General features: G+C 49.5%; 1 protein-coding gene across 1 annotated transcript in view; it reads right to left on the bottom strand.

The window, feature by feature from the left end:
* Positions 1–2,537, bottom strand: part of LOC119385902 (steroid receptor seven-up, isoforms B/C) — a 37,906-nt gene extending 35,369 nt beyond the window's left edge. The window contains exon 1 of the mRNA XM_049414148.1: positions 2,037–2,537. Coding sequence (XP_049270105.1) covers positions 2,037–2,382 — 346 coding nt within the window. The 5' untranslated portion in view covers positions 2,383–2,537. The remainder of the gene's footprint in view (positions 1–2,036) is intronic.
* Positions 2,538–24,493: the final 21,956 nt, after the last annotated feature.

Below are 24,493 nucleotides of genomic sequence, written 5' to 3'. Positions count from 1 at the left end.
ACTGTATACAGTCCACAAGGTATGTGTTCACTCTCGAATATGCCTCTGGTCAGTGGTGTTATAAGATAATTTGCAAGTAAGCACGAGCAAGGGCGTAGCCAGGGGGGGGGGGGTTCAAACCCCCCCCCCCCCCCCGAAATTTTTCAGTTTTGCTTGCGTATATATACACGCACACATACAAACGCACGCACGAACATACATAAGTATGGTTGAACCCCCCCCCCCCCCCCCCCGAAAAAAATTTCTGGCTACGCCCCTGAGCACGAGGTTGCCAAACGGTCGGAGAACTGGCTAAGAACCCTGTATTTCCATGTATTGATACTTCTCCTCAAAGGCGATATAACACTGCATTGCAGAAAGTTTGCACGTTAATACGGATCCTGTCGCATGCTTACATATACCGTTTATCGACTAAATACATCCCCAAGAAATACCCCCGTCAAGCAACAGCGGAATCTGATGTGCACAGAGTAGCGCCTCAGGTGGCTTGCAGCGTGTACTCTGCCACCTTTCTCGCGACCCACCGAGAGATGCACCCAAGTCGATTCAAACGATAAATAACTCGCAAATCACTGTCCTATGTTGGAGGCATGGCAATGCATGCACGTATCCGACCGGTTGACCAGCGCTGCATGTGTGTTTGTGATACTTTCCTGCTCCAGAAGAAACGAATATACTGGTATTATCAGCCCTTCTTGTTCTTGCGCAGGAGCTCGGCACTCGAGTGAAACAAACATGCCCCATGCGATCGGGATGACATAGCAAGCTTTCGATATTAACCAGCGAAATATTACACTTCGCCCCAAACTTTACCATTTATAGACGCTGCCTGCAACCAAAATCCCTGGACATTAATAGAAAAGTTAAGAAAATTTACTGCGCACTTTTCTATAATTCACTCACAGCCGTGAGAAACCGTTGACGGCAGTTAATTGCATAGTGTCGCGATTTTAATTAGTTTTCTGCACATCTGTTGTTTCTTTTTGACCGGTATGTTGTGCAACTTTCCTGCACCTCGCCAACTGCAGCGCGGTATTCGTTTTATAATTTTCTTTTCTGATATCTAGGATATTGATCATGAGGTTGGTGGGCAAACAAAATAAAGTTGATGTGAATACACAACTCGAAAAAGATAGTGCAGCGCCTAACTGGCTCCGAGAGACGACGACATTGCATTGGAACCTTGCCAGACGTGGCAAGGTGGCGGTTATAGTGAAAACGAATGCCGTCAAGGTGTCCGCGCACTCGCGAGTTTTCACGGGACAGCGAAGAGCGATCCGCGGGACTGTGAGACCGGGCGTGCAGGATGTCCCACGCCGGCAGGCGTGATCACCCGTTCCGCGCGCATGCAATTGCCGCGAAGATCCTGCTATATTTGCAAACGCTTCCTAGCGGTCGGGCAAGTTCCTGAAGCAGTTGACGACAAGCACGCTGTCGACGCGACCTTGAGCCGCGCGAACGAGCAACAGAAAGTCGAGATCGCGCAAGGCCAAGCGCCGTGTAACAGCGCGGCGTGGTCGGGACGGACGAGCCTGCTTGGCCAGTCAGAGCGAAAACAAAACGGCGCCACTTACTCACCGTCAATCGCCCGAAGGTTAGAACACACTCTCGGTGAGATTAACGTGAGCTTTAGAGGATAGATTCGTTAATGTGGCAAAAATACACCCTACCTTTTCACAGTGGCCGGGCCCGCAATCACGTGTCGTCAAACGCGCCGTGGAACAGCACAAGGCACACAAACATCGAACAGAAAACAAAACGGAAGAACTGCATCGCAGATCACACCGGTGCAGGCAGGGGTGGCGACCCCGGCCCCCCAGCGAGGGCACGGGGCAACAATATGCACACGACACTGGGTTGAGGTATGGGGGGGGAGGGAGGAGGGGGGCAAGGAGGGGGGTATGCAACATCCGAGCAAGTGAGCGGGTGAGGAAGGGGGGAGGGGGCATCACAACGACGAACATCGACGACGACGATTTCGGGGGCGGGTGGAGGGGGTGCGGGAAAAAGGACCCCGCGATGCATCAGACACGTACCCTCTCGACGCATGCCCATTTTGAGACACTTTTTGAGGCGGCAGTATTGGCACTGGTTCCGGTGGTGTTGGTCGATCGGGCAGTTTCGGTTTCCGCGACACGTGTACGTCAGGTTGCGGCGCACGCTGCGCTTGAAGAAGGACTTGCATCCCTCGCAGGTGAACTGGCCGTAGTGCTTGCCCGAACTCTTGTCGCCACACACGACGCACTCGATGTTCGCGTGCTGTCCGTTCTTGTCCGAGGACGATGAGGAGTGCGGTGTACCCGGGGGCAGCGGCGGCGGCAGGCCGATCACCAGGTCGGCCGGGTCCACGGAGTCTCTCCAGGGCGTCATGGCGAGCGCCATGGTGTGGCGTCGCGCCCAACGCACGCGCCCGCTACGCGCACGGGGGGCTGCTACGGCGGCAGCAGCAGCAGCAGGAGCCGGGAGGCCACCTCCGGCCGGCCATGGTTCACGGGGCCGATTAGTGCGTCTCTGCGCGGCGCCCCCCCGTGCCGCGGTCGTGCCCTGGCGGGATCTCTCGGGGCACGGGCGGGACCCCGGCGCTCATTGGCTGCTGGGGCCACCCGACGGGCCGCTGCGCATGCGCACAGGTCCCGCCTCCCCCGGACTCCCCCCCCGCCGGCGCGCCGCCGCCGCCGCCTCAGCAGCAGCGCGCGTGGCTGCCGGGCAACAAGGAGCCTCGCTGCTGAGGCGCTGGGAGGGCGCGGGAAGAGGCGCCAGTGGCGCGGGTGAGAGGTGCGGAAACCTGCGCGACCCGGGACCCTGGGTCGCCTCTCCCGAGTTGAGAGGTCGAGCAACGCGCGCGCTGTCGCTTCTGCTACTGCTGCTGCCGGCGGCTCGTGTGTTTGAGCGGCGCTTTTGTCGCCCGCCTCATCATCGCTGCCGCGCGTGCCTCCTGTTCAGGATGAGCGTGGGCGCGCGTGCGACGCGCCTGTGGTTTTCGGCGATGCTGGTCCTGTCAAGATGGGCGAAGGCGGTATTGTCTTTGCATGGTGGAAATTGCGGTTGGTTTAGGAAAATGTTCACGAGCAGATATGTAACTTATATTGGTTGCGCTTTTAAATATTTTGCGAGGTACACTTATCTTTTTATTATTATCTTTAGTTTTTGCTCTACCTAAGCGACAGCGTGCGAGTTCATTTTCCGTATGTTATGCATCCAGCCTTTATTGCTTACACGTGAAGTTTATTATTTTCTTACCGTAGAAGAGGTATTTCTCGAGATCTGTCAAATACGTATATTTTCAGGGAAACGATATACCTTATGGCTATAGGTCAGCATCGAACGGCAGAGCCATATGAAGTTTTTAATTTGAGGACTCACACATATTAACAGTTTCTTATTCGTAAGTGTTCTTTTCCGTTGGCTTCAATCATGTCGTAAACAAAATACGTCCTGCGGCACCAAGGTTTCCTGGTGTATTTTCTTTTGCGGTAATATAGTGTGTAAGAACCTCTAAGAATATGGCTCCTGTTGCTTTGCAATGATCGGACAGTTTTGACGTTGTAGTGTCGCTGTACCAGGATTTTCTGCGGCTGAATATTTTCTTGCCTTCTGGTCAACGTTCTCGAAATGCATTTTTCTTCCATGGGAATATATATTTCACTGTCATGTACCTGGAGATATAGTTGGTACTACTTTCAGGGTTCCTGCATGGCAGTCCAGCTTCTGTGGTAGTTCTGTGGTATGGTCAGTCAGTCCCTTTTTTTTTCTTTTTTTTTATCTCCCTCCCCACCGAATAGATGAATACCATGGTGCGGCGTACAAATAAAAATACTGGTGGTGAGAAGACTGGAAAGAGCGGAACAGGGGGCTTAGCCCTCCTCCTTTACCTCACCCTCAGTTCCCGCCACCGTGTTATAACAAGGCGGCTATATACATGGCTATATAGGTGGTGGTAGTGGTTTGAAGAGGAAAAGGCGCCTAATTTCTGCAGCCCGGTCGGGAGCACGGCGCAGCGCCACTATATATAGCCATGTATACATGGCTGTGCTATGCTTTACCCTTTCCCCTCCTCCTCAGGATCACTTCCCTTCCCCACCAACTTGCTGTACTATACTATACATTGCTATGGTATGCTTTTTCTATCTTTCTTTCTCTCCGTCTTTTTCTCGTTCTCTCGCCCGTAGCAACGCAATCATATGGTTCCCATAAATGCGTGCCTGGATGGCTGAGTGGTTACGACGCTCGCCTTCGGGCCGTCGTATCCGGGCTCGCATCGCGCCTCATCAAGAAATTTTATTTCGTTTTAGTTATTTCTTCTCCTCCACTTTTCATATCTCCTCTCCTTTCCTTCCTTCTCTCCACTTCGCCGAGCAGTTTTCGTTTAACGCTCGCCTCGCTCCACCTTCCGGCTCCTTGCCTCAGCACTCCTCGTTTTAGGCTTTACTCTCTCCCACCCCAGGCTCCAACCTCCTTCCTCACCACTCTCTCCATGTAATGTCCTTCCTTTCCTTCGCACCTGCTGTACTCCGTAGTGGGGTTTGCCCCAGTGGCGTAGCCAGGGGGGGGGGGGGCACACCGGGCTCGTGCCCTCCTCCCCCCCTCCCCCCGATATTTTTTTCTGCCACGGTATAGAGCACAAATGACTCGACCACACTTACCTGCCCAGACCCCACATCGGACCAAGGGTGTGCCCCCCCCCCCTCCCCCCCCCCGAAAAATTTTTTTGCCTACGCCACTGGCTTGCCCCATCCCCGTGGCACATCCCCGCCCGAGTTTCTACGCACGATTTGCATAGGAACGGCAACCAAAACAGCTAGGCTGTTAAATAACTGCCTCACACGAGAAGATTGGTTGACCTGTTTAAATCCTATAGTGACTCGCAGCATGTGTCTCTGGCTTGGATTTCAACTGGTGTGCAAGACATGTTAACAGGTTTTATTCTCTCCGCTGATGCATCAACGCTCAGCCCAGAAACGTCTCACACGGATATAGAACTCAAATAACGCTCGTGTTATTGGAATTTGTATATAGCAATGAAAGTACTCCGTGAGCATCTCTTCTTTACCTTTCCTGATTCTGAACTCCGCTTCTTTGAGAAATCTTCAATTTTCCCTCCCAACATGGGCCTGCCATTTCACCAGTGCTGAGAACAGGGGCATCTCATTGCTGTAAGGTGCAATTACTAGCCTCGATCATCCATAAAACGTAGCCATAAACAGTTTGTCTCATAAAAATGGCAAGAAAACAGCAATCACACAATATCAGTGATTCTTAAAACTTTCAATACATATTTAGAGATCGTCAAAGCTTGTTACTTCTCATTTGTTGATTATGTCGGGAAAGAAAATGAACTAGGAGAATTACGTCATTCGACCATCCTTAGCAAGCCAACTCTCGCTTTTTTTTTTTTTGCATGAAAAAGTCTGGCCGCTAAGTCACTCACCACTCGGTCCATCGACGCAGCCATGTGTGCTTGCTTCCCGGCGGCCGGGTTGCGATCGATGCGCTGTTACGACCCGGAGCCGGCGTCATTGAAGATAAAGGGATGTTATAGGCCTCACTAATCCAGCATTCTTACAAGCATGGGATGTCGCGAGTTGATCATGCAACCGGTGCAAGTATATAGCTCCCTTTTACGATCAGCAGGCTAATTGTCGACGTATTCCGACGAATTCCGCGTGCGCCACCCACTGGCTGCCCTAATGGTATACACATGTAGGTGTGCTCGATATTAATTCGGGAAGCACATGCGTCACCAACAGCCAACCATTCCGTTCTATCCCATCTTCCTCTCCTTAATAGACGCTGCACCGTGGTGGTGGTGGTCACGTTGCTACAGGTGGGGTCGGGCCCGTAGCCAGGGGGGAGAGGGATGGGGGCCCGGCATCCTCCCCCCCCCCCCCCTGGAAATTCTGATGGAAGGGGATGTTTCACCGAAAATATACAAATAAAACAGGTGCTTTTCTAAAATAGTCAAGGCCTTCTGTCAGTGGGCACCCCACCCCCCCCCCCACCCCCACGGAAAAATTTCCTGGCTACGGGCCTGGGTGGGGTTAGCCTTGCAGATCTGGTCGGCAATTGCTCCGCCTGAGCGACTCTTTCCATGCACTATGTCTCACCATCTAACAGAGTACCTGGCAGAAAGCGTAAAAGAATACCAGACACCTCCTTGCGAATCATCCACGCACCTTCCGGAAACAACTATTCACTGCAATTTTGGGGAAACCTTCCTTTCTTCATGCTGGTCCGTGAGTCCCTCCATTCAAGATCTGTATAGAGGAAGAACAGGATAGGCCTGCACTTCTAAATGGCTGTTCAAAGTAAGAGTCACTCCTTCCCCATTTTTTTACTGAGTGCAACTAAGTTGGCAATATAGACCATTACATATGGTCCTACCTGAGCCGTGCTCCCTGTCGAGCAGAAGAAAATAGCGTCTCTTACTATAGCAACCTCCTCTCTCTCTTTATCTCAACAAGAACGAAGGATCAACGGCATCTTGGAACACTTTATTAGAGGAAAACGACATGATCAGTTTTCGTGCTTTATGGATATGGGGAAGATAGACACTACATTTAGGCGGACAATCTGTGTGTTTCTATAGTGTGCTCCAGAAACATGTGAGCTGCGTGCTCAATTATACATGTACGTACGCTTATGTAGATAAATAAATGCCCCTGTTCTGTAACTTGCTGAACGTGAGCTGAACGTCTGTAATGTGGCAGGAGTGGACATCACAACTTGCCGTGACATGACCTCGTGCTGGGTCGACTCACTCTGGAACTTTATTTTACCCTGATAAGCTCCATCCATTTTCTTTTTTTTTTTCCTTCCTTGATGACCGCTTCATTTGGCTGTAGGCATATACCGGCAAGAAGAAACCATTCACCCCGTAAATAGAACCGCAGAAAAATCAGACACACGGGACAAACAACTGCTTGTTGCTCGTTCTGTACATTTCCGAGAGCGCATTATTGAGCAGTTTGACGCAAATGTAGCGTGAAAAAGGCGCACCATTAGTCCCCAATACGATGCCCCCTTGTGGTGACAAAAGAGTTCCATTCAACCTGGTGCATCTGTCAACAAAATGGCTCATATTGCCACTCCCTCTTAACGTAAAAGAAAAAAATAAGAGAGAGAGAGAGAACAACATCGTGTTTCGTTCGCGGGCGTGGCGCGAGCGTGTATAATCTGCGTATACGCGGAAAGAAAAAAAGAAAATAACGTCAGAAAACATGACGCCATCCACCATGCGACATTAAGCGCACCAACTTAGCAATCCCGCACGGAGTATGCACGCTGTCCGAAACGCACCGAACTCGCGCGCCGTTTCTTTCTGCGGGGGATCGCTCCCAATGACCTCAGCATTCCGAGCCGCTTTGTCAGCGAGGGTTCTCGCACCACCCCTCCGCGACATCACTTCCCTCCCCCCCCCCTCTCTCTCTTTCTTTTCTTCTCTTCCTTTTATCCCGGTCGTTCGCGGCCATATTTTGATTCATTCAGTCAGCCCGCACGCGTTCTCCCTCGGGCGTTTTCTACATAGCTCCTGAATATTTGCTTTTTAATATGCGCTCCTCCGCCGACCACAGGCCCGCGATCCCCAAGCTCTAGACGCGCGCCACCGCGCATTTCCTTTTGTGCACCCCTCCCCCCCCCCCCTCTCAACTACCTCAGGGGCGCCCGCGTCCTCCACCCCCTCATCTTTCGTGACCCCTCTGCCATACGACGTACAGCACGCGAGAGCCACCGAGTGATATTCTCCGGGTCTTTTGCGCCCCCCTATTCCACCCTTCCCAATTTATCTGTTCGTTCTTTTCCCCTTCGTTAGTGAGGTCGCGAGCTGGCTTTGTCGGTGTTTTTTTTTTTTTTTTTTTTTGTAGCCGCGCCACTAGACCCTCGGCTCGTTGCGGCGGAGTATAACGGGGGCAATGCGCGCGGGGTGTAGTGTTAAGACCGCAAGGGTCGAACCTCGGGGGTCGAGCGACCGACCGACCGACCGCCGTTGGGGCTTTAAACCGCGACCAAGCTCCGCTTCCTTCCTCTGCGGTTGAGGCGCCGACCATCGCTCACCCGTCGTCGTGCGTCTGTGCGGCTGGCGTCGTCGTGATGCCCCGTCGCTTGTCCCACCTCCTCCCTTTCTTTCCCGTCTCTTCCCTATACGTGGACGCCGGAAGCCACGCTGTAGGGAAGAAGAGGAAGCGGTGAGGGTAAAAAGAAAGCGAGGAACCCTCTCCTACGCAGATGTGTTGGGAGAGGAGGAGGCAACAAAAATTGAAGGCATAGAGAAGCCAAGGTCTCCTCTTTGCCGGCGCGTGACTCATGATATTCTGTTATTAATTTTTTTTTCCTTTTCGGCGGCATCCCTCCCAGGCCGTGTCTGCGCTCGCCGATATGGGCACGTGCGTTACGCAGAGCCGTGCATATATAACGCGCTCCCCTTTTGCGCTCGCTGTGGTGGCGACGTCAGAAGGCACGCGAGCGGCGCCAATGTGTGTCGCGAGCAGCTCCGCGTGTGTAACTTTGTTGTCGTTTGGCCACATCGTTCCCAGTTCTCCTCCCCACATTCTTTTTTTTTTTTCAGATAAGTTGTTGTTTTCGCTTACGTTGCTTTACTGGTGTTTGCGCTTTAAATTAGCGAAGTACTAAATGTGTCTCGTAACCGGCCCAGTTTGAATGACGTCACTCATTGAGTCCTATCACCATGAAGTTATGTCCCGCGAGCATTTTCGGTCATGTAGGAGGTCAATTTCGTTGATGGCTGTGAGACCATGCATGTCCTACGCACTACGAATTTGTTGACATGTATTTTATATAGTTTCTGTATTCGCGAAGTGCATTGCGCTAGCTTATTTCCTCGACGCGTCATTTACCGGACAATTATCCAAGGAATAAAAGGGATATGGTGTGTTTTGTTCTCGCACGGCATAGGGGGACTAAATCATGGCTTTAAAATAAAGCAATGAGTGTTAACACAATAAGAAGCCGAAATCTTGCTAGCTCCCGTGCAGAACTGCAACGCAGGGCGGATCTATAGTTTCTCTTGTAAATGCACTGTGCAGCGTAAACAAGCTGTGTGCTCAAATATGTACTTGCAAAGAATAACAAGCCAGTCAGGGAAGCGCATGAGATCCACATCACTTGCATGATTGCACCCCACGCTCCGCAACGATCGCCGCAACGCGTCTTGCTCAAAAAGAGCCATCTGAAGGCACGAATGCGGTTTTAACTACGACCAAATATTTTGCTTAGTCATGTATCAGCGCTAAATTGAACCGGAAAAAAATTCGCCGTCGGTTTGGCTAAGGAAACGAATGTAAAAACTTGCATGGTCCCTTATGCATTTGTATAAGACAATTGCTCGAAGGCGAAAGCCATATTTTTTTCCTTCACACTTTGTACCCCTTCCTATCATCCAAAAGCTTTCTGCACCCAACGTGTTTTTGCAGTGCCTCCGTGATAGGAGGCGAGGGAAGCTTTTTGCATCTCACGTGGTTTTGCAGTGCCTCTGGCATCGGCCCATGTTTTACCAAGCGAGATGGCATGTGATGACGTCAAACTTTGGCGACCTATGACGCCATGATGACGTCATCGCATGATTTTTGTTTTGCATTACTCTCGTGGAAGCCGAAGGTAACTTTCTGCGCTTGATGAGGATTCTAAGGCTTGCCCCTTAATAGAAATGTTCGCCGTATAGGCGGCGGCAAGTGAACACGAGCTTGCATTGTGTGAAATGTCTGAGAGGATGGCCTGCGAACAATGTAACTTGCGTCCCTTTGTACAACCCTCGGCACCTCTCGCCTACATTGCTATACACATTCTCGCTTACCCTCTTGTACTTCCAGCGAAAGTCTCAGCAATACGGCGGCATCTTCAACACTGCAGCATGTATCCCAGCTGTCATCGTATACGCTGTCGTGCGATGTTCTTCCTTACGCAGTCGTTTGAGCTTCTCGTCCCAACGACTTCCACTCCGTGCTAGCCGAGTCAGTTTGACGATTTTTCCTTCATGACGAGATGCGAACGTTGGTCTCGAGCGTGTCGTGTATACGCGAAACGTCACGTGATCGTATGCAGCTGCGGTTGTTGAGGATGGCTGGAGAGTGCGACGGCGTTTATAATACTAACGCTCGTTGCGTGTTCATGCGTGCGCATCGACTCAGTCGTTTTCCGTTTCCTCATCAGTGTCATCCCTCCTGTCCCATTCTCACCTCCTCATTCTACACACGTCCTCGCCTGTTCCTCGCCCTTCAAATCTTTTCTTTTATTTGTATTTTATGTGTGTATTAGGCAGGAGGAGACCGCGAATAGAAGACATAAGCGAAATGAGAGAAAGAATAAGAATAAAGGAAAGGCAGGGAGGTTCACCAGAGCTGAGCCCGGTAGGCTACCCTGCACTGGGGAATAAGGAGAGGGGCAAGGAAAGTTATAGAGGAGAGAAAAGTCACTTTTCCAGCCGACGTAACAGTTCCGCGTTTGACATCAAAACGCAACAGCGCTTTCGTTGCCTTTCGGAGCTGTGATGGGCGGCCCGCGATCGTCTCAATATCTTCTCGACAGTGAAAGCGCTTCCGTCCATTTGATTTAGTGCAGTGCGGAGGTGAAGCCTCTCGTTTGCGTATGTCGGGCAGTAACACAAAAGGTGCTCGATAGTTTCATCAACAGCACAGTCGCTGCACTCGGCGTTATCGGCCATCTCGATCTTAAATGAGTAAGTGTTGGTGAATGCTACACCTAGACGCAGACGGCACTACACTGTATCTTATTCCTCCCGGGAAAGACCAGGTAGTAGCCGCAGTCGTAGAGAGAATACAGTCGATGGTGTGTGAACTGTGATGTTTGTCACTTTTGCAGTGTCATGTTCTGCGCCAGCTTACTTAGGTATCGAGCTGCGTCAATCCTGGCTAACGATATAGAAACAAGGTTTGTCTCTACGTGTGCTTTTCTGGCAGCTTCATCGGCGAGGTCGCTGCCGGAGATACCGCAATGACTTGGTATCCGCTGAAACACAACGTTGTGTCCTTTTTCAATCGCACAGTGCAGCATTTCTCGTATCTCCCACACACGTTGTTCGTACGATCCGCGACGAAGTGCCGACGAAAGACGTTGTAGCGCCGCCTATATGAGTCGCAGAATACTGCCCATCGATTAGCTGCTTTGTGCTTGATATAATCGAAAATGTACTCTATAACTGCCCTAGTTTGTCGATCCCAGGGTTTGACGTAACAAACTGGAAACAGCCATATAGTATAAGCTATCGAGTTTACTTTTATTTCTAATATGTAGTTCTTCAGGGGTATCTGTCACCAGAAGCCCCGCATGGTGCAGAGTTATTACCCTTCTTCTTCTTGTTATTATTATCTTTAGGAAAGCCTTAAGAAAAGTAATAACCCGCCGCGGCGATCTCGTGATTATGGTGCTCAACTGCTCACCCGAAGGTCGCGGTATCAAAATGCTACAGGCCAGTGTGCTTAGATTCAGGCGCATGTTAAAGAACCTTATGGCAGGTGGTCGACATTTCCGGAGCCCTACACTATACGGCGTCTGTCATAATCATATCGTGGTTTTGGGTCGTTAAACCTCGCCAATTATTATTAAATATAAGAAAGGTTAGTGCACTGTATAAATCAACAGAGTACGAATAAACAATCACCACCGCGAAGAGCGAATTTTCGCCCAACGTGCACCGCTGCTACGTCGCGCGAGCACCATCCGACAAGCGGCTCTCCGCGGGCAGCCCAGGCGCGGTTTCGGCAAAAGTCGAAGAAACGATTCCGATTTTTGTCTTCTCCTCATTTTCTGGTTCTTTTATTCGAGCGCAACCCGAGAGAACAGGTTTACGGCAGCTGCGCGGGCCCTGCTGCATCTCCTCGAGCAGGGGTCAGACAAGGTCACAGGAGGTCACTGGCCACCTCCGCTTATAACGGCACCGCACCGGCCACGCTCCCCTTAACGTCACACCACGCACGCAAGGGTGAGTGCAGTTTGTGCGTGCGTGAGCCGCGCTTGTTGTGTATGCGCACTGTTCTTTTTTCTTTTCTTTTTTTTTTTCTCTCAAAGAGGGCGTGCTCCTTGCTCCTTTCGTGGCGGTGGCAGCGGTTCCCCTCTGCGTGGTGCCGGGGGCACGGACTGGGTTCGGCTTCCAGCGGCGTCGACGAGCAAAACCGGGCGCTGAAATGCAGCCGCTGTTTTCTTTACTGACGTTGTTCCCACCACTCTTTTGTTATCATTTCTCGTGCTGGTCGCCTGCGTAGTCAAGGCCCTCCGTTATTAATCGGCTCGCGATACTGCGAAAGTAGCCGTGGTACGATATAAGATCAACTGACGCGCCAGTATGAGTCCACACAGGCATGCTGTGCTTCCCAACTGGAGCACAATGGTCTCTGTAGCTGTACACATTTACATCGATATTTTCTGTTCTGGTCTAACTTGCTTGCTCTGGAAAGGTTGATGTGTGTATCAGCTCGGCTGTTCCATTTCTACACACACAAACAAAAAGAAAAATACAAGAAAGGGATATGCAGCTGTATATGAAGCGATTCGCTATTTCGCATACGGTGGTAGAACAATTGGGCAGAAATGTGTGCTTGTGAACTGAGCGCAAAGTGAACTCCCGCAAGCGAACTGTCCATTGCCATCGACATTTTGTTCAGCTGCTCACCTCTTACACAGTAAAGCCGGTAAAGCATGCCAGACATGTGCGACTGTATTATGGCCCATTGGCACCTGCTTGACGACGCGAGGGATGGTATATATTTTGTGACGTCATGTTATTGGAATGTTGTCGTGGGGAGTAAATGGCGATAACATGGATGCCATTGACCTCGATGCTTACCTGTTCGTGTTCATTTGGATTCACTGCTATATACGTCACCCGTCTGGATCGACGCGACCACTCGATTGTTTTAATCATTGTGCCTTATGCAATTTTCTTCCGTACCTTTTAAACAGCCTGCTTCCCACATCTCTACGCACTATACCTCAGTGGTGCTTACGTGCGCCTCTTTTTGTGTAATTAATTATTGTGACTGCGCTTAAGGCCATCCTCTGCAGCATAGCACTGATGGAGTCACGGAATATTATTTCTTGCATGTGAGCGTAATAGCCTGTCGCAATACAATGTATTGAGAAAAAAGAGAGAAAAAAAACAAAACTCTTCACTGCGTATATGTTACATATAGCGCCAGCGAACGATGTACAAACCCCGATAACGAAGGAGAAGCATTGTATAACAGTGTTTGATTTTATAAAGTTACATATTCATCCTGTCAGCGTATCATTATTATTTTCTTTTGTCCTTTGTGGCACGCCCAGACCACCAATCAGATATTTTCTCTTACGTGCCTATTGGTGCATGCGACTTGCATGACCATCCAAATGAATCGAACAGACAAATGAGCCAGAGAAAGCATAGATGACGTTAAGTGCTATTTATTTTATTTATCAGTACCTTACGGGACACTCGTGAGGCATTCTGTAAGAGGGGAAGTACAGCAGATACCTAATAGAGATAAATATACAATAACACCTCTTTAACTGTACTGTACTGATTGTGACGCAAGTTGAAACGAACCGAAGAGAACGAAAAATAACCCTCTTCGTCGGTAGGGACATCAAAGCGAAAACCAAAGAGAACAATATATTGAGCTTATTGGTATAGTTGGTTTTATGACATGGTGGCGACGCTGCCTTGAAATTCCTGCATGAGCTCACAGTGACGTCACGAGCTTCAAGGCGTCTCGTCATTCCTTGTTACGATTTTGGCAGCAGACATGAACAACATTCTATTCTGAACGAGCTGAACGCTTAACGCAATAAATTTCACGGAATTTAATTCATTTGGAATAACCGAAATAGAAATCGATTAAATTCTCGACATCACATTGCCGCGCGGCGCTATAGCGTTCAGGCGCAATACATTGAAACAAGTAACTTCAGCCTCCATGACTTCATATTTAGTAATCAAAGGTTTCTACGGGACATTTAATCAATCTGAATAGATATATTATTTGCCTGTAGTATGTCTTTAAGATCGGCAGAGGGAAGAAACGACCACGAATAAATCGGGGATGGCCCACGCGCGTTGACGAATGAAGCGTGACTTTGGCTCGCGCGGCAAGCGCTTCGCGCTGCGCTGCCGCCGACTCCCGCACTCAGCTGCGAAGGCGCGTGTGGCTTTTTCACGAGCACGTGTCCCGCCTGCACGTGCTTGAACGCCGCGCGCGCTACCGGCTGTGACGCGCCAGTCTCACGCCCCGCCCTCTTGGTCGCGCTTGCAACTTTGATTTCTCTCGCGCGCACTCTCTCTCTCAGTAGCGCGCGGGATGCGACGCATACGTCCTCTGGTGGCGTCAGACGACTCGCCCGCTCTCCGCTCTCAATATGCAAATGAGTTGCCCGAGGCTGGCAAGAGATGGCGCCTCGCTTACGGGCGCCATCTGCCCGCGACCCTACGCGGTCCGTTTTTCAATCGTAAACGAACACAATGTTTTCCGCGTTATTTATTTATTATTTTTGTTCGGTATATCGTTCCTTGCAGCGCATTTCGGGCTCTGGAAGATGAGCGAGTAAAAGAGTAGAAACAATTATCTCAGAGTAAATGTTACCGGCTTTGCAGCCAAAGGAGAAAGTTTAAAACTGGTTGTACTCGATGTTTTCTTTCAAAGGCTGAATAAGGAAGTGAATTGCTTTAACATAATATCGAAAAAGAAAGAAAGAAAATTATTTAATGACAAAGTGCTGAAAAGTGACCACCCAAGAACTGGGAGCGTGTGAGACAGACCGACAGGCGTAGCTAAAGCAAGTTCAATTTTCTTTTCTTTTTTTCTTTTTTTTTTCATGAAGGCGCATCGATCTGGTCAACGCATGTCGAGCATTTCGATGATCGGTGTCTTTTTTTCTTTGCGGCATCGATGCAAAACCGAGAACGCGTTATTATTGCTTTTTGGCAGCGGACATTTATTACTCGCATACGTCAAAAATTGAGCGATGCCATCTAATTACCGCGCCAATTAAAAAAATATTTTTAAAACGCTGTATTTCAGGTGTTCGTATGCTTGTGTACGTGACGCCAGCTGCTCCTGTTCACTGAAATGGCAAAGGCGCTCAGAACGAGAAGACGGACGCGATGGAAAGCACTATAGCCGTATTTATTGGCGCTTTAATGTTCCTAATTTCTCAACAGATTGTAGTAACGCGCAATTTATCACTCATATTTTTGGGGAAGAAAAGAAAAAGAGACACGAATGTGGAATTGAGATTAGCTAGTGTTCAGTGTAATATGTATGGTTGCCCTAAACATGTCGCCTGTTACCAACGTCTTGATGCACCAGTCCATATCTAGATGCGGTGAGATGAATTCTCGTTGAACATATATTCCGTATTGGATGTAAGACACCTGCGCAAATGTTTTATTAGAAATATACATATCATTTCGATGAACTGTTTTGTAATCGATACTTTGCAACTGCTATAGACTGATAATCACAAAAGCCGAGATTATTGCAGCTGCGAAGCTGTATACTTGTTAGTTCGAGAAAATCGGATGTCTGCGTCGTGTTGTGCTATAATGCTGAAAGTCGGGCTTGGTTTTGACTTGAAATATAGCAAGCGTCCTTTACGCACTTTTCTTCGTCCCCGTCTTCTTCTCGCTGGTGAAATGTATTCAAACCTTTATGCTCTAATGATGCGTAACCAAAGTTACGTCTGCTGTCTGTCTTGATAAATAAAGAGGACGCAAGCTTCGCTGATTGTTAGTGAGTTTGCAGACTCACCTGACTTGCATTTCTAATTGAACCCGGTATGACAAACCGAACTTCAAATGATGTGCATCTCTAAAGAAGGGATGTAGTTTGGTGGTGACAAAGACACTATATCTATAGCGCTCCAGAGGCGTGGCCAAGGGGGGGAGTTGGGGGATTCGACCCCCCCCCCCTCCCCCCCGAAATTTTTCTATTTTGCTTGCCTATATATACATGCACACGTTCTGAACAGGACGTGATCACCTGTTCAGAACGAAATGAGTAACCTAATTGTTTATTAGGGATGACGATTGTAAGGTCAAAAGGCACAATGGTCCGACAGTAAAGGACGTTCTCAGAGGCACGCACGAACATACATAAAGTATGGTTGACCCCCCCCCCCCCCCCTCCCCGAAAAAATTTCTGGCTACGCCCCTGTAGCGCTCCTTCACTAGTCGCCCTTAATATCGTTAATCGGTGATACAGGTTTTCCATGGACACTTCTCCAATATACTCCCGATAGATTCCTGACTGCCAACCACAACTTCAGGACGCGATCGCCTGTTCAGAACGAACTGAGTAACCTAATTGTTTATTAGGGATGACGATTGTAAGGTCAAAAGGAACAATGGTCCGACTGAGGACGTTGTCAGAGGCTGTGTGCCACCGAAGCACGTCTTGTTAAACCGCGAAGGGCCCCCCGGTTAGTGGTTTGGGGAAGCCAGGTCATGCATCCCGTTTTATCAACATTTCTGGTTCGGCGAATCAGTGCGTGCGGTCATGGGCCCAGGTCGCCAGGCGAGTCGGCAGGAGACTGAGCAGAGTTGGGCGCCTGCGGCAGTGCTACACAATATTCTGCAGGCCACGTCCGAAGCTGTAAAAGAGTTGCCGCCATGGAAAGCAGGGATAATAGACTACTTCTCCTTAACTTCTCGCTGAAGTTTGGAGCTGTACCTTTTCCACATGCAAGGCACCGTTAAGAAAGCAGCAGTTTATGATTCAGCAGCTTCAAAGCGACTCGCTAATGCCGCAGTTCCTGCAGGTACATTATACCCATGGTAACGTTCGCTAACCATCTTCTCTGCTGTCTCAAAAAAATAAAAGGAGCTATGGTGATTGTGTTGATGATAATGGCATTTCGGCCCGACGGCGCTTCATTACGACCTCATCAGGTGGAGCATTCGGCTCGCTACATGCTGCGCACTATTGATCTGCATGGCTGATACGAACATCGAGTCTCTTGCGTGTGTAAGTTCGCGCGATCAAAAAAGAAAAGAGAAAAAAAGTGGCACGTTACTCACACCCACGGAGGAACCTATTTCGCGAAGCCGATTCTATATAGCACGTGCACGTTCTGTATTGCGGGTTCTGCAGGTATGCACTGCGAGAGCACCACGGGATTACGTGAACAATCCGGGCAAATGAGCCGCAAGAGATGTACACGAAGAGGTGAGGCAAGTGCCGCGATGTGATTGCGCACAGCGGCGAGTCGAAGCCACCCGGAGCGCTCGCATGAAAAGCGAAAGGGACTGTGACGAAGGAAGGGAGAGTGAGCGGAAGATGTTGCGCAGCGTGTGTAGAGAGAAAAGCCAGAGTCGCAGTTAAACAGGAAAGCACGGAACAGTGGGAGCAATTATACGGCCCGAATAATGAACTCGTTAATTTAAGAGGCTCTCTCTCGCTCTTTCTATCCTCTTTTGCTTAACCGAGCAGAGGAGCTGATTGCCGCTATAGAGTAAACGCCGCGCGGTCATTTCTGCGAGCAGTTGAACGGTCATTAGCTGGAAGCCTCGCGCGCGACTCGCACGCGCGTACTCACGAACAGACATATAAAACGCGTAAAAATGCTCAGTATAGATATGCAGCGAGGATGGATCGGTCAGTGCTTCTCGATTCTTAGCCGCCGCCGGAGGTGCACCCCTCGCGCGGTAGCCTTTTCCCCCGCTTCTTGCGTTTACTTCGTATATACGCTGTGCTGATTTGCGCGAGGCAATATCGGTCTCGTTCTATTAACTCGCCCGCGCGCCAAGTGCCCAATGAGCAACTGCATCAGCGGGCAATGCAGCGGTTCGCCGCACCCTTTCTCACCTATCCTCTTCCTCCAGCCTCGAACTATCCTCCTCTCATTTTCTTTCTGATGCCTTCCAGTGGGTTCGTATAATGCCCTTTCTCCTCTGCGCACCGTTTCCGTCGAAATTATACGCCCGGTTGGAGAACTCGCTCAACGAGATTTGTCGTTTCGACAGTCCAAGAACAGTATACATAAAAGAAACAGTTGCGAGACTGTCATTTCCTTGATCTCTGCGCCGGCACTAGTAGGTATAGAAGAACCCTTTTTATTGGCCCGTCATATGAGTGTATACTTTGGTGCCCCCCCCCCCCCCTCTTATTATTATCTTTTTTTTTTACTCTCTTACCTCACACACGGGCAAAATGTTAAGGGGCCCTTAAGACTACAGCGGCTTCATTAAAACCACGTCACTTCGCTGCAGCGGTTTCCGTTGTATATACAGTATTTGAAGGCGCGTACACCTGCGATAGTCTTTGATGCCGGTGGACTTTAGTGGTGCGCGCAATCATCTGCGACCGTCGCAATTAAGCCCTAGCGGTTCAATTTAGTCCGTTCTAAGTGAGCTGCTCGGACGGCATTATTATGCGGTTCTCGAGGAGGTGGCACAATCAGCCAGATAGCCCTCATTATTGTCCGCAGCGGTGGCACTCATTGTTGCTATCGTACTCTGAGAACTGCGAGCCATGTAGAGTATAATGAAACACCTCCTTTCTTGTATCTCGAGCAGCGTATAAATGCTTCGCTTCTCACTCTCTCTCCCTCTCTCTCATTCGTAAATGCTCGATACTGCACCCTTAAAATCGACGTTGGTGTACATCCGCGTAGTCCTGCTCTCACATACGTATACAGTTAAGTCATTCCGCTAAATTAAGTGCTCCACTTTCTTACATACTGTAAAGCATTTTCGCTTTCGTTAGATGATAACGAGCACAGGGCTAATAGCGGAAAGGTACGTACAGGGAAATCTCGTCGATACGATTCTTCATAATACGTTTTTCGGCCTAATACTTTTCTTTTATTCCCGGCCAACGTCTCTCGGAAATATGGCATTTTCATGCGGTTAATACGGTCATATTTTTCTTCGAAATTGAATAATACGACCGAAACAGTGGATCTTGACCGATATTTCTATAAAAATCCTACGTTTATCCTTCGGTATACTATAGCTTACTTTTTACTTTTCAGAAGAATTTACTCCTATAGACGTTCGAAAAAAAGAAAGTGTAGCGAATTGACCAGATACTTCAATGTTGCTCAATAAAAGTGAGTTTGCTGACGGAGTATGCATATTTTCCTCCTATTTTTAACCTCTTTGGTTAATACTATATTTTCGTAATACGTATTATTTTCTGGTTCCCGTGAAAAACGTATCAGCGAGAATCCACTGCATCTTGCCCTATTGCTCTGTAAATGGCGTGTATATACATTGTATACCTTGCGATTTTCGTCACGCCCCACTTGGCGACACTGTATACACAGCAAAGCCATAAACTGGACGTCTCTAAAGACCGTTAAATTAGAAACGTTATGACCATACCTTAGTTATATTCATATAACCATACCATTATAACCATATATACTACAGTCATAACCATACCTTCCGACAAAAGAAAAAAAAGGGCCCGGGGGTTGGAGTGGCTTCCGCTTGTGAAAGTATGCAGCAAACGAAGCAAAGCGAAATAAAAATGTCATTTTACTTCGAGGTCGAAGTGAGGGGATCAGGCACTTCGAGTGCGCTTCATGGTGACATTGCGTTGGTTCAAAGTTATATGTTACGGATGCGCATATTAAAGGGGCCCTGCAACACTTTTTCAGCATGGTCAAAAAACGCTGCCGATCGGTAGTCGAGGTTCCTGAGAACATTCGAGCCAAACATTATATATAGCGCAGCACAAGGCCTGGAATTTGCAATTACTTTTCAAAGCCAGCTAGAAATCGTTCCCTCTTCTTTCTACGAATGATGCCATGTACCCTAATCACTGCGCTATGTATACCGAAGTCCACGGCTGTTGGCTGATTTGAGCATCGTGGGCTGCCTAGTTACTGCGGCCGCCGCGGGAGGCCGCCACGTGCCCGCGCGCTCGCTCGCGATCACACTAGAGAAAAAAAAAGAAAAAGTGCCCAAGGTCATGACGCGCGCGTGACGTAACTTCTTTCCACCGTGTCATTTATCCCCGCTTAGCTTCCAGCGCGCTCGTAGGGACGAGAGAAGGGAGAAAGCAATTGCAGCGTGCGACGAATCTCTGTAACTCCGTTCGTGCTTGACGGATTCTAAAAATTTTTGCGGCGGTCGATTCGTGAGCCAATAAACTCCTTTAATGAAGCCATTTGCTGGTTACTTCGAAAAGTGTTGCAGGGCTTCTTTAAAAAGCATCAGCAACGATTGAGGTGTTCATAGTCAATTCCAAGCCATGCATTTCGACACAGCTTAACCCTTTGAGACGCTATGTACACAATTGTGTACACCACTTGTTTTTCCGATTTGTATCCACTAGGCGCTATCAAAGAGCAAAATATATTGAGCTTTCGATGAATTGAACCTCCTGCATAATAAATTTGTCTTCATTTAACTTCATTTTGCAGTGTACTGTTGCATATGATCACTTTGCTGAAGGGCACTACCATATTCGACGAGTCGCTCGGCGTGCCGCATCCCACGACCCACGAAAAAAGTATAATTTTTCTTTTCTTAAGATGTCGATAACTGAAAACGAATTTCCACTATATTTCTAGCCTGAGATTTCATTCTATTTATGCAAAAACAGAGCATGAATATCTCCAGATTAAATAAATATTTAATTAAAAACTAATTAGGAATTATTACTATAACACACATAAATTAAGGTATTACCACATTATTTTTGTTGCAATGTAGTATCGAATGCCTTGAAATAACATTGTGTCGATTTGACGCACTTACGGAGAGTTCTTCATAGGCGGCGTCTGAAAGGGAAACTACGAAGCTGAAGGATGCGTGAGGAGGTGAACTGCACTTGAACGTTTAACGAAACTCACCAAAAGTGCTGAGAAAGGTCGTCGTCATTTTGAAAATGCAACGCAAAAGACATGGCTGACGAGCTGTGCGAGAGCGCGCTTACGTTCGATGTGGTGTATATAGTGCTTGTTCATCTTCATATAGGATCACGAGCATCTGCTGCGCTTCTGTAAGGCAAAGGGGTGCAACATTATCAAACTTGAACACCCCATGCCCTTATGTGTTCAGAAGGCAAAACCATCGTAAAATATGGCCTTTTGCGTATGCTCTGAATAATTTTGAGGTGTATCGTATAGGTGCTTTCGTCAATGTTAATGCCCTATTCCATGTCATTGTGCATATGACAACAGCTAATTCGCCAACGCCCGCCCCTCACCTCCCCGTGTAAAGAAACACAAAAGAAAGGAAACGAAGAAGGTAAAGTATGTATATGCCAAAACGTTATTACAGCCGTCATCTTTTACATGGCTCTTGAAATTGTAATCTACCCTTCAACGGCACCTGTTCAATGGTCTCCTTGCGCGTGTGAGAAGTGAAGTGTTTGACTGCTATATACCTCCTCATTTGCTGCTCCAGAGAGTGACGTGTACTATTTACACTTGTCGCTGGTATAATAGAAATCGACGATGTATGCACTCGGTGCTTTTTTTTTTCCTTTACGTCTCCTGATCTACGCCTCTCCTCTTGATACCACTCGGATCGTTTTTTCTTTCTTTTTTTTTTAAGTGTGTATCCTCGCTCCTTAACGCGAGGCCACCCACTCGCCGCGGCGCTTATTCAAACACTCCAGCGCGTAAATCACGTTCGACCGAAACACTGAGCGCGCATCGTGCATTCATGAGCGCGCCCTAATGCCTGACAATCCGAAAGCCATCATGCATGGCGCTTCCTCTCTCGACGACGCTACGCGAGGACATCATCGCTCGCAGCCGTCGCGGCGGCAGATGGCGCGGCGGCGACCAACAGTCAGCCTCGTTACATGCAGATGAGAGGGCCGCCAACACGCACACACGCGCATAATAATCGCGCGCGCGCGAGAACCGGAGGCCGCGTTTGTCTACTCCACCACCACGACGCGCACGCGGTCCACCACGCACTGTGGTCTCTGTCGCTGAACTAACCACACCGCGCGTATGGCCTCCAAGCGAAGCCGGCCGGCGGGTGCAACTGAAAACCCGAGAGCGGGGTGGATAGGAAAAACGATGAGCGGGCGAGAAGCAAAAAAATGAGCCAATCTGTCAAAGGAAGAAAACGAACGCGAACCACTGCGTATGAGGGAGAGAGAAAGAGCTGTAACCCCCCCCCTCCCACCCCTCGACTGTAACGAAGAAAAGTAAGTAAAAAGAGAGATGAAGGAGAGAGAGAAAAAAGCGGAGAGGTTAGTCGGAGCGTATCCTAAAACCACCGTAGCATGATGGATGATTTCGAGTGTACCCACCGCTGCCGTACAATCTTGCCGCCACCCCGGCCGCGCGATCACCCTCGCTAACTGAACCACCGCAACTACCCCTCAGCCCTCCTCTCTCGATGTGACGACACCCCCCCCCGTCCCCCTTCTAGTTCCGTCAGTATATAACGCTGTGCGTTCGAACCACGGTGCGCGATTCTTTTGCCCGACAAAACGAACCGGCGGACAACCCTCCGCTTTCTTTTCCCTCAACGCTATCTATCCCCAAGAGGGGGCACCCCCGTCTGGCAGACCGCAACCCCAGCGTGCACCGAGGACTCTTTAAGCGTACATGTACCCGAAATTCCGAACGGAAAGTAAAAGTAGATACGGTTAAAATGAAAAGCATAGTACGGTATAATAACCAGGCGAGTCCGTCTGGTCGTGGCTTCCTTTTGTGAGGTTTATTACGGGCGCCCTTGTTTTCAATTCTGCGAAACGGGTTAGAGGGAAGGGGCGACGCAGTTATCATCTGGTTCAAGAGCTCCGGTCTACCGGTGTAGGGCAAAACGAGCGCCTTTTCAGAAGGAGCACTGGCCGAAGGGGTGCCTGCGAGTGCGCAAGGTCTCAAGATTTTTTTTTTGTCTTTTCTATCTTGCTCGTTTTTAGGCTATTCATTTTTTTTTACCCCCCGCCACTATATGCCACCCTCCTGCAGCCCCGTCGAAGATTGCTAATCGGCAGAAAATAATTTTCGCGCCCTTTCTCGCACCCCCGTTTCCAGGAACGGGGGCATCTCCGACCCGTCCTTGCCCGATCGAAGCGGGGCAGACAGTCTGTCTTACCTGCATGATCGCTCTCTCTTTCTGCTCAGTCGGTTGCGGATGTAGGTAGCAGTGAGTGTGCGACTGTGGGCTGGCTTCGGAATTGTCTCGCTGCATTGTAGTACACGGACGCACGGAGCTGCGACTCGTCTGATTTGAGTCATGCTCTTGCCCCTTCATTGCGTTCTCAGATTCAGAATATACACTGGTGTCGTATTAGGGCCTGCCGCTGGAAGGATCCGATGTGAACGCTATCTCATACTATATGAACGGCTTTAGGCTCCCTCTCTCCTTGTCCTTCCCACTTCCCTCATTCAGTGACGACCGCCGTTCAGGGGTTAGCTGCTCGAGCTAGACAGTAACGACGCGGCCACTAGTAGAAACATTATTTTTCTTTCGCTCCATTTTTATACATTTCTTCTAGTGAACAACCACTTAGTTCTACCCCTTCTCTGAAGCAATGCACACGTCGAGCCTCACGTCTATCTTCGTTACAGCGTATGCGTGGGCATCACACATCATCTTTCTCTTATAATTACTAAACCACTTGAAAGCGTCTAAATATCTATATATATATATAGGATGATGCGCTCTTGTGTCTGTTGTGCGCTGTTCAATATTACTGCTTGAAGTCGCGCTCACGCCTTCGTCCATGCCGGCGTCTCACAAAAGTGAACGTATACCAGCCGATACCCCTCGCTCCTTTCCAACAACCCTGGCCTCGCCGTCCCTTCAAACATACATTCCCCTTATCAGGGACCGACTGGCGCATTCCACTACTCCGTGGAAGTAGCGTTGTACCGGTCCTCATTCAACGCGATTTAGAGACATGTTGGCTAAAGACACGACCGACCAGAGGTGAGCGCCGGACGTTGGCATAAAAAAAAAAAGCTCTATCTCTGTCACTCCTTTTGTTTCTCGCCACTTGTTATTATGGAAGACCGGTGCTGCATAAGCAAGAAAACATCGCGTCAAGTTGAACTAGCGAGAGAGAGTGAGCGAGTGGTGCCCGCATAGGAGGAGCGGCTTCGGTGCACACGCAGCATTGCCGGACAGGCGAAAGGAGGCCGCGGCGGGACATCGCGCGGAGGTGTACGCGCGGAGCAGGTGCGGCGGGCAAGGTCAGCGGCGACGGTCGCGCTTGGCTGACCCGGGCGCGGCGGTTGTGCTCGACTTATTCCGCGTCCTTGGGGCCCCCGCTCTGCCGGAGGCGAGCCAGCCAGGTCCGCGCTCTGGGACCGACGGCGGAAGAAGGAACGACCCGAGAGGAGGAAACGTCAACGTCCTCCCTGCTCCTGGAAGACTCACCTGTCCCCTCCCGAGAGTGCCCAACCCCTGTGCGTGTCCATTGTTGGCCGCGGTATGCGTGAATGAATGAAACGTTGGAGACCGGGAGGCCAACGACGACGGTGCTAGATCTCTACCTCTGCCTGCCTCTTAGCGCGTGCCTCCGCCCCCTTTTCTTTGCCTTTTTCTGTTGCATTCTGGCAGGTGCGG

The sequence above is a fragment of the Rhipicephalus sanguineus genome, chromosome 3 (genome assembly GCF_013339695.2).
Source record: "Rhipicephalus sanguineus isolate Rsan-2018 chromosome 3, BIME_Rsan_1.4, whole genome shotgun sequence".
NCBI classification, from domain to species: domain Eukaryota; kingdom Metazoa; phylum Arthropoda; class Arachnida; order Ixodida; family Ixodidae; genus Rhipicephalus; species Rhipicephalus sanguineus.
The sequence above is the reverse complement of the archived record's forward strand: the minus strand, read 5'-3'. Positions and strand labels throughout refer to the sequence as shown.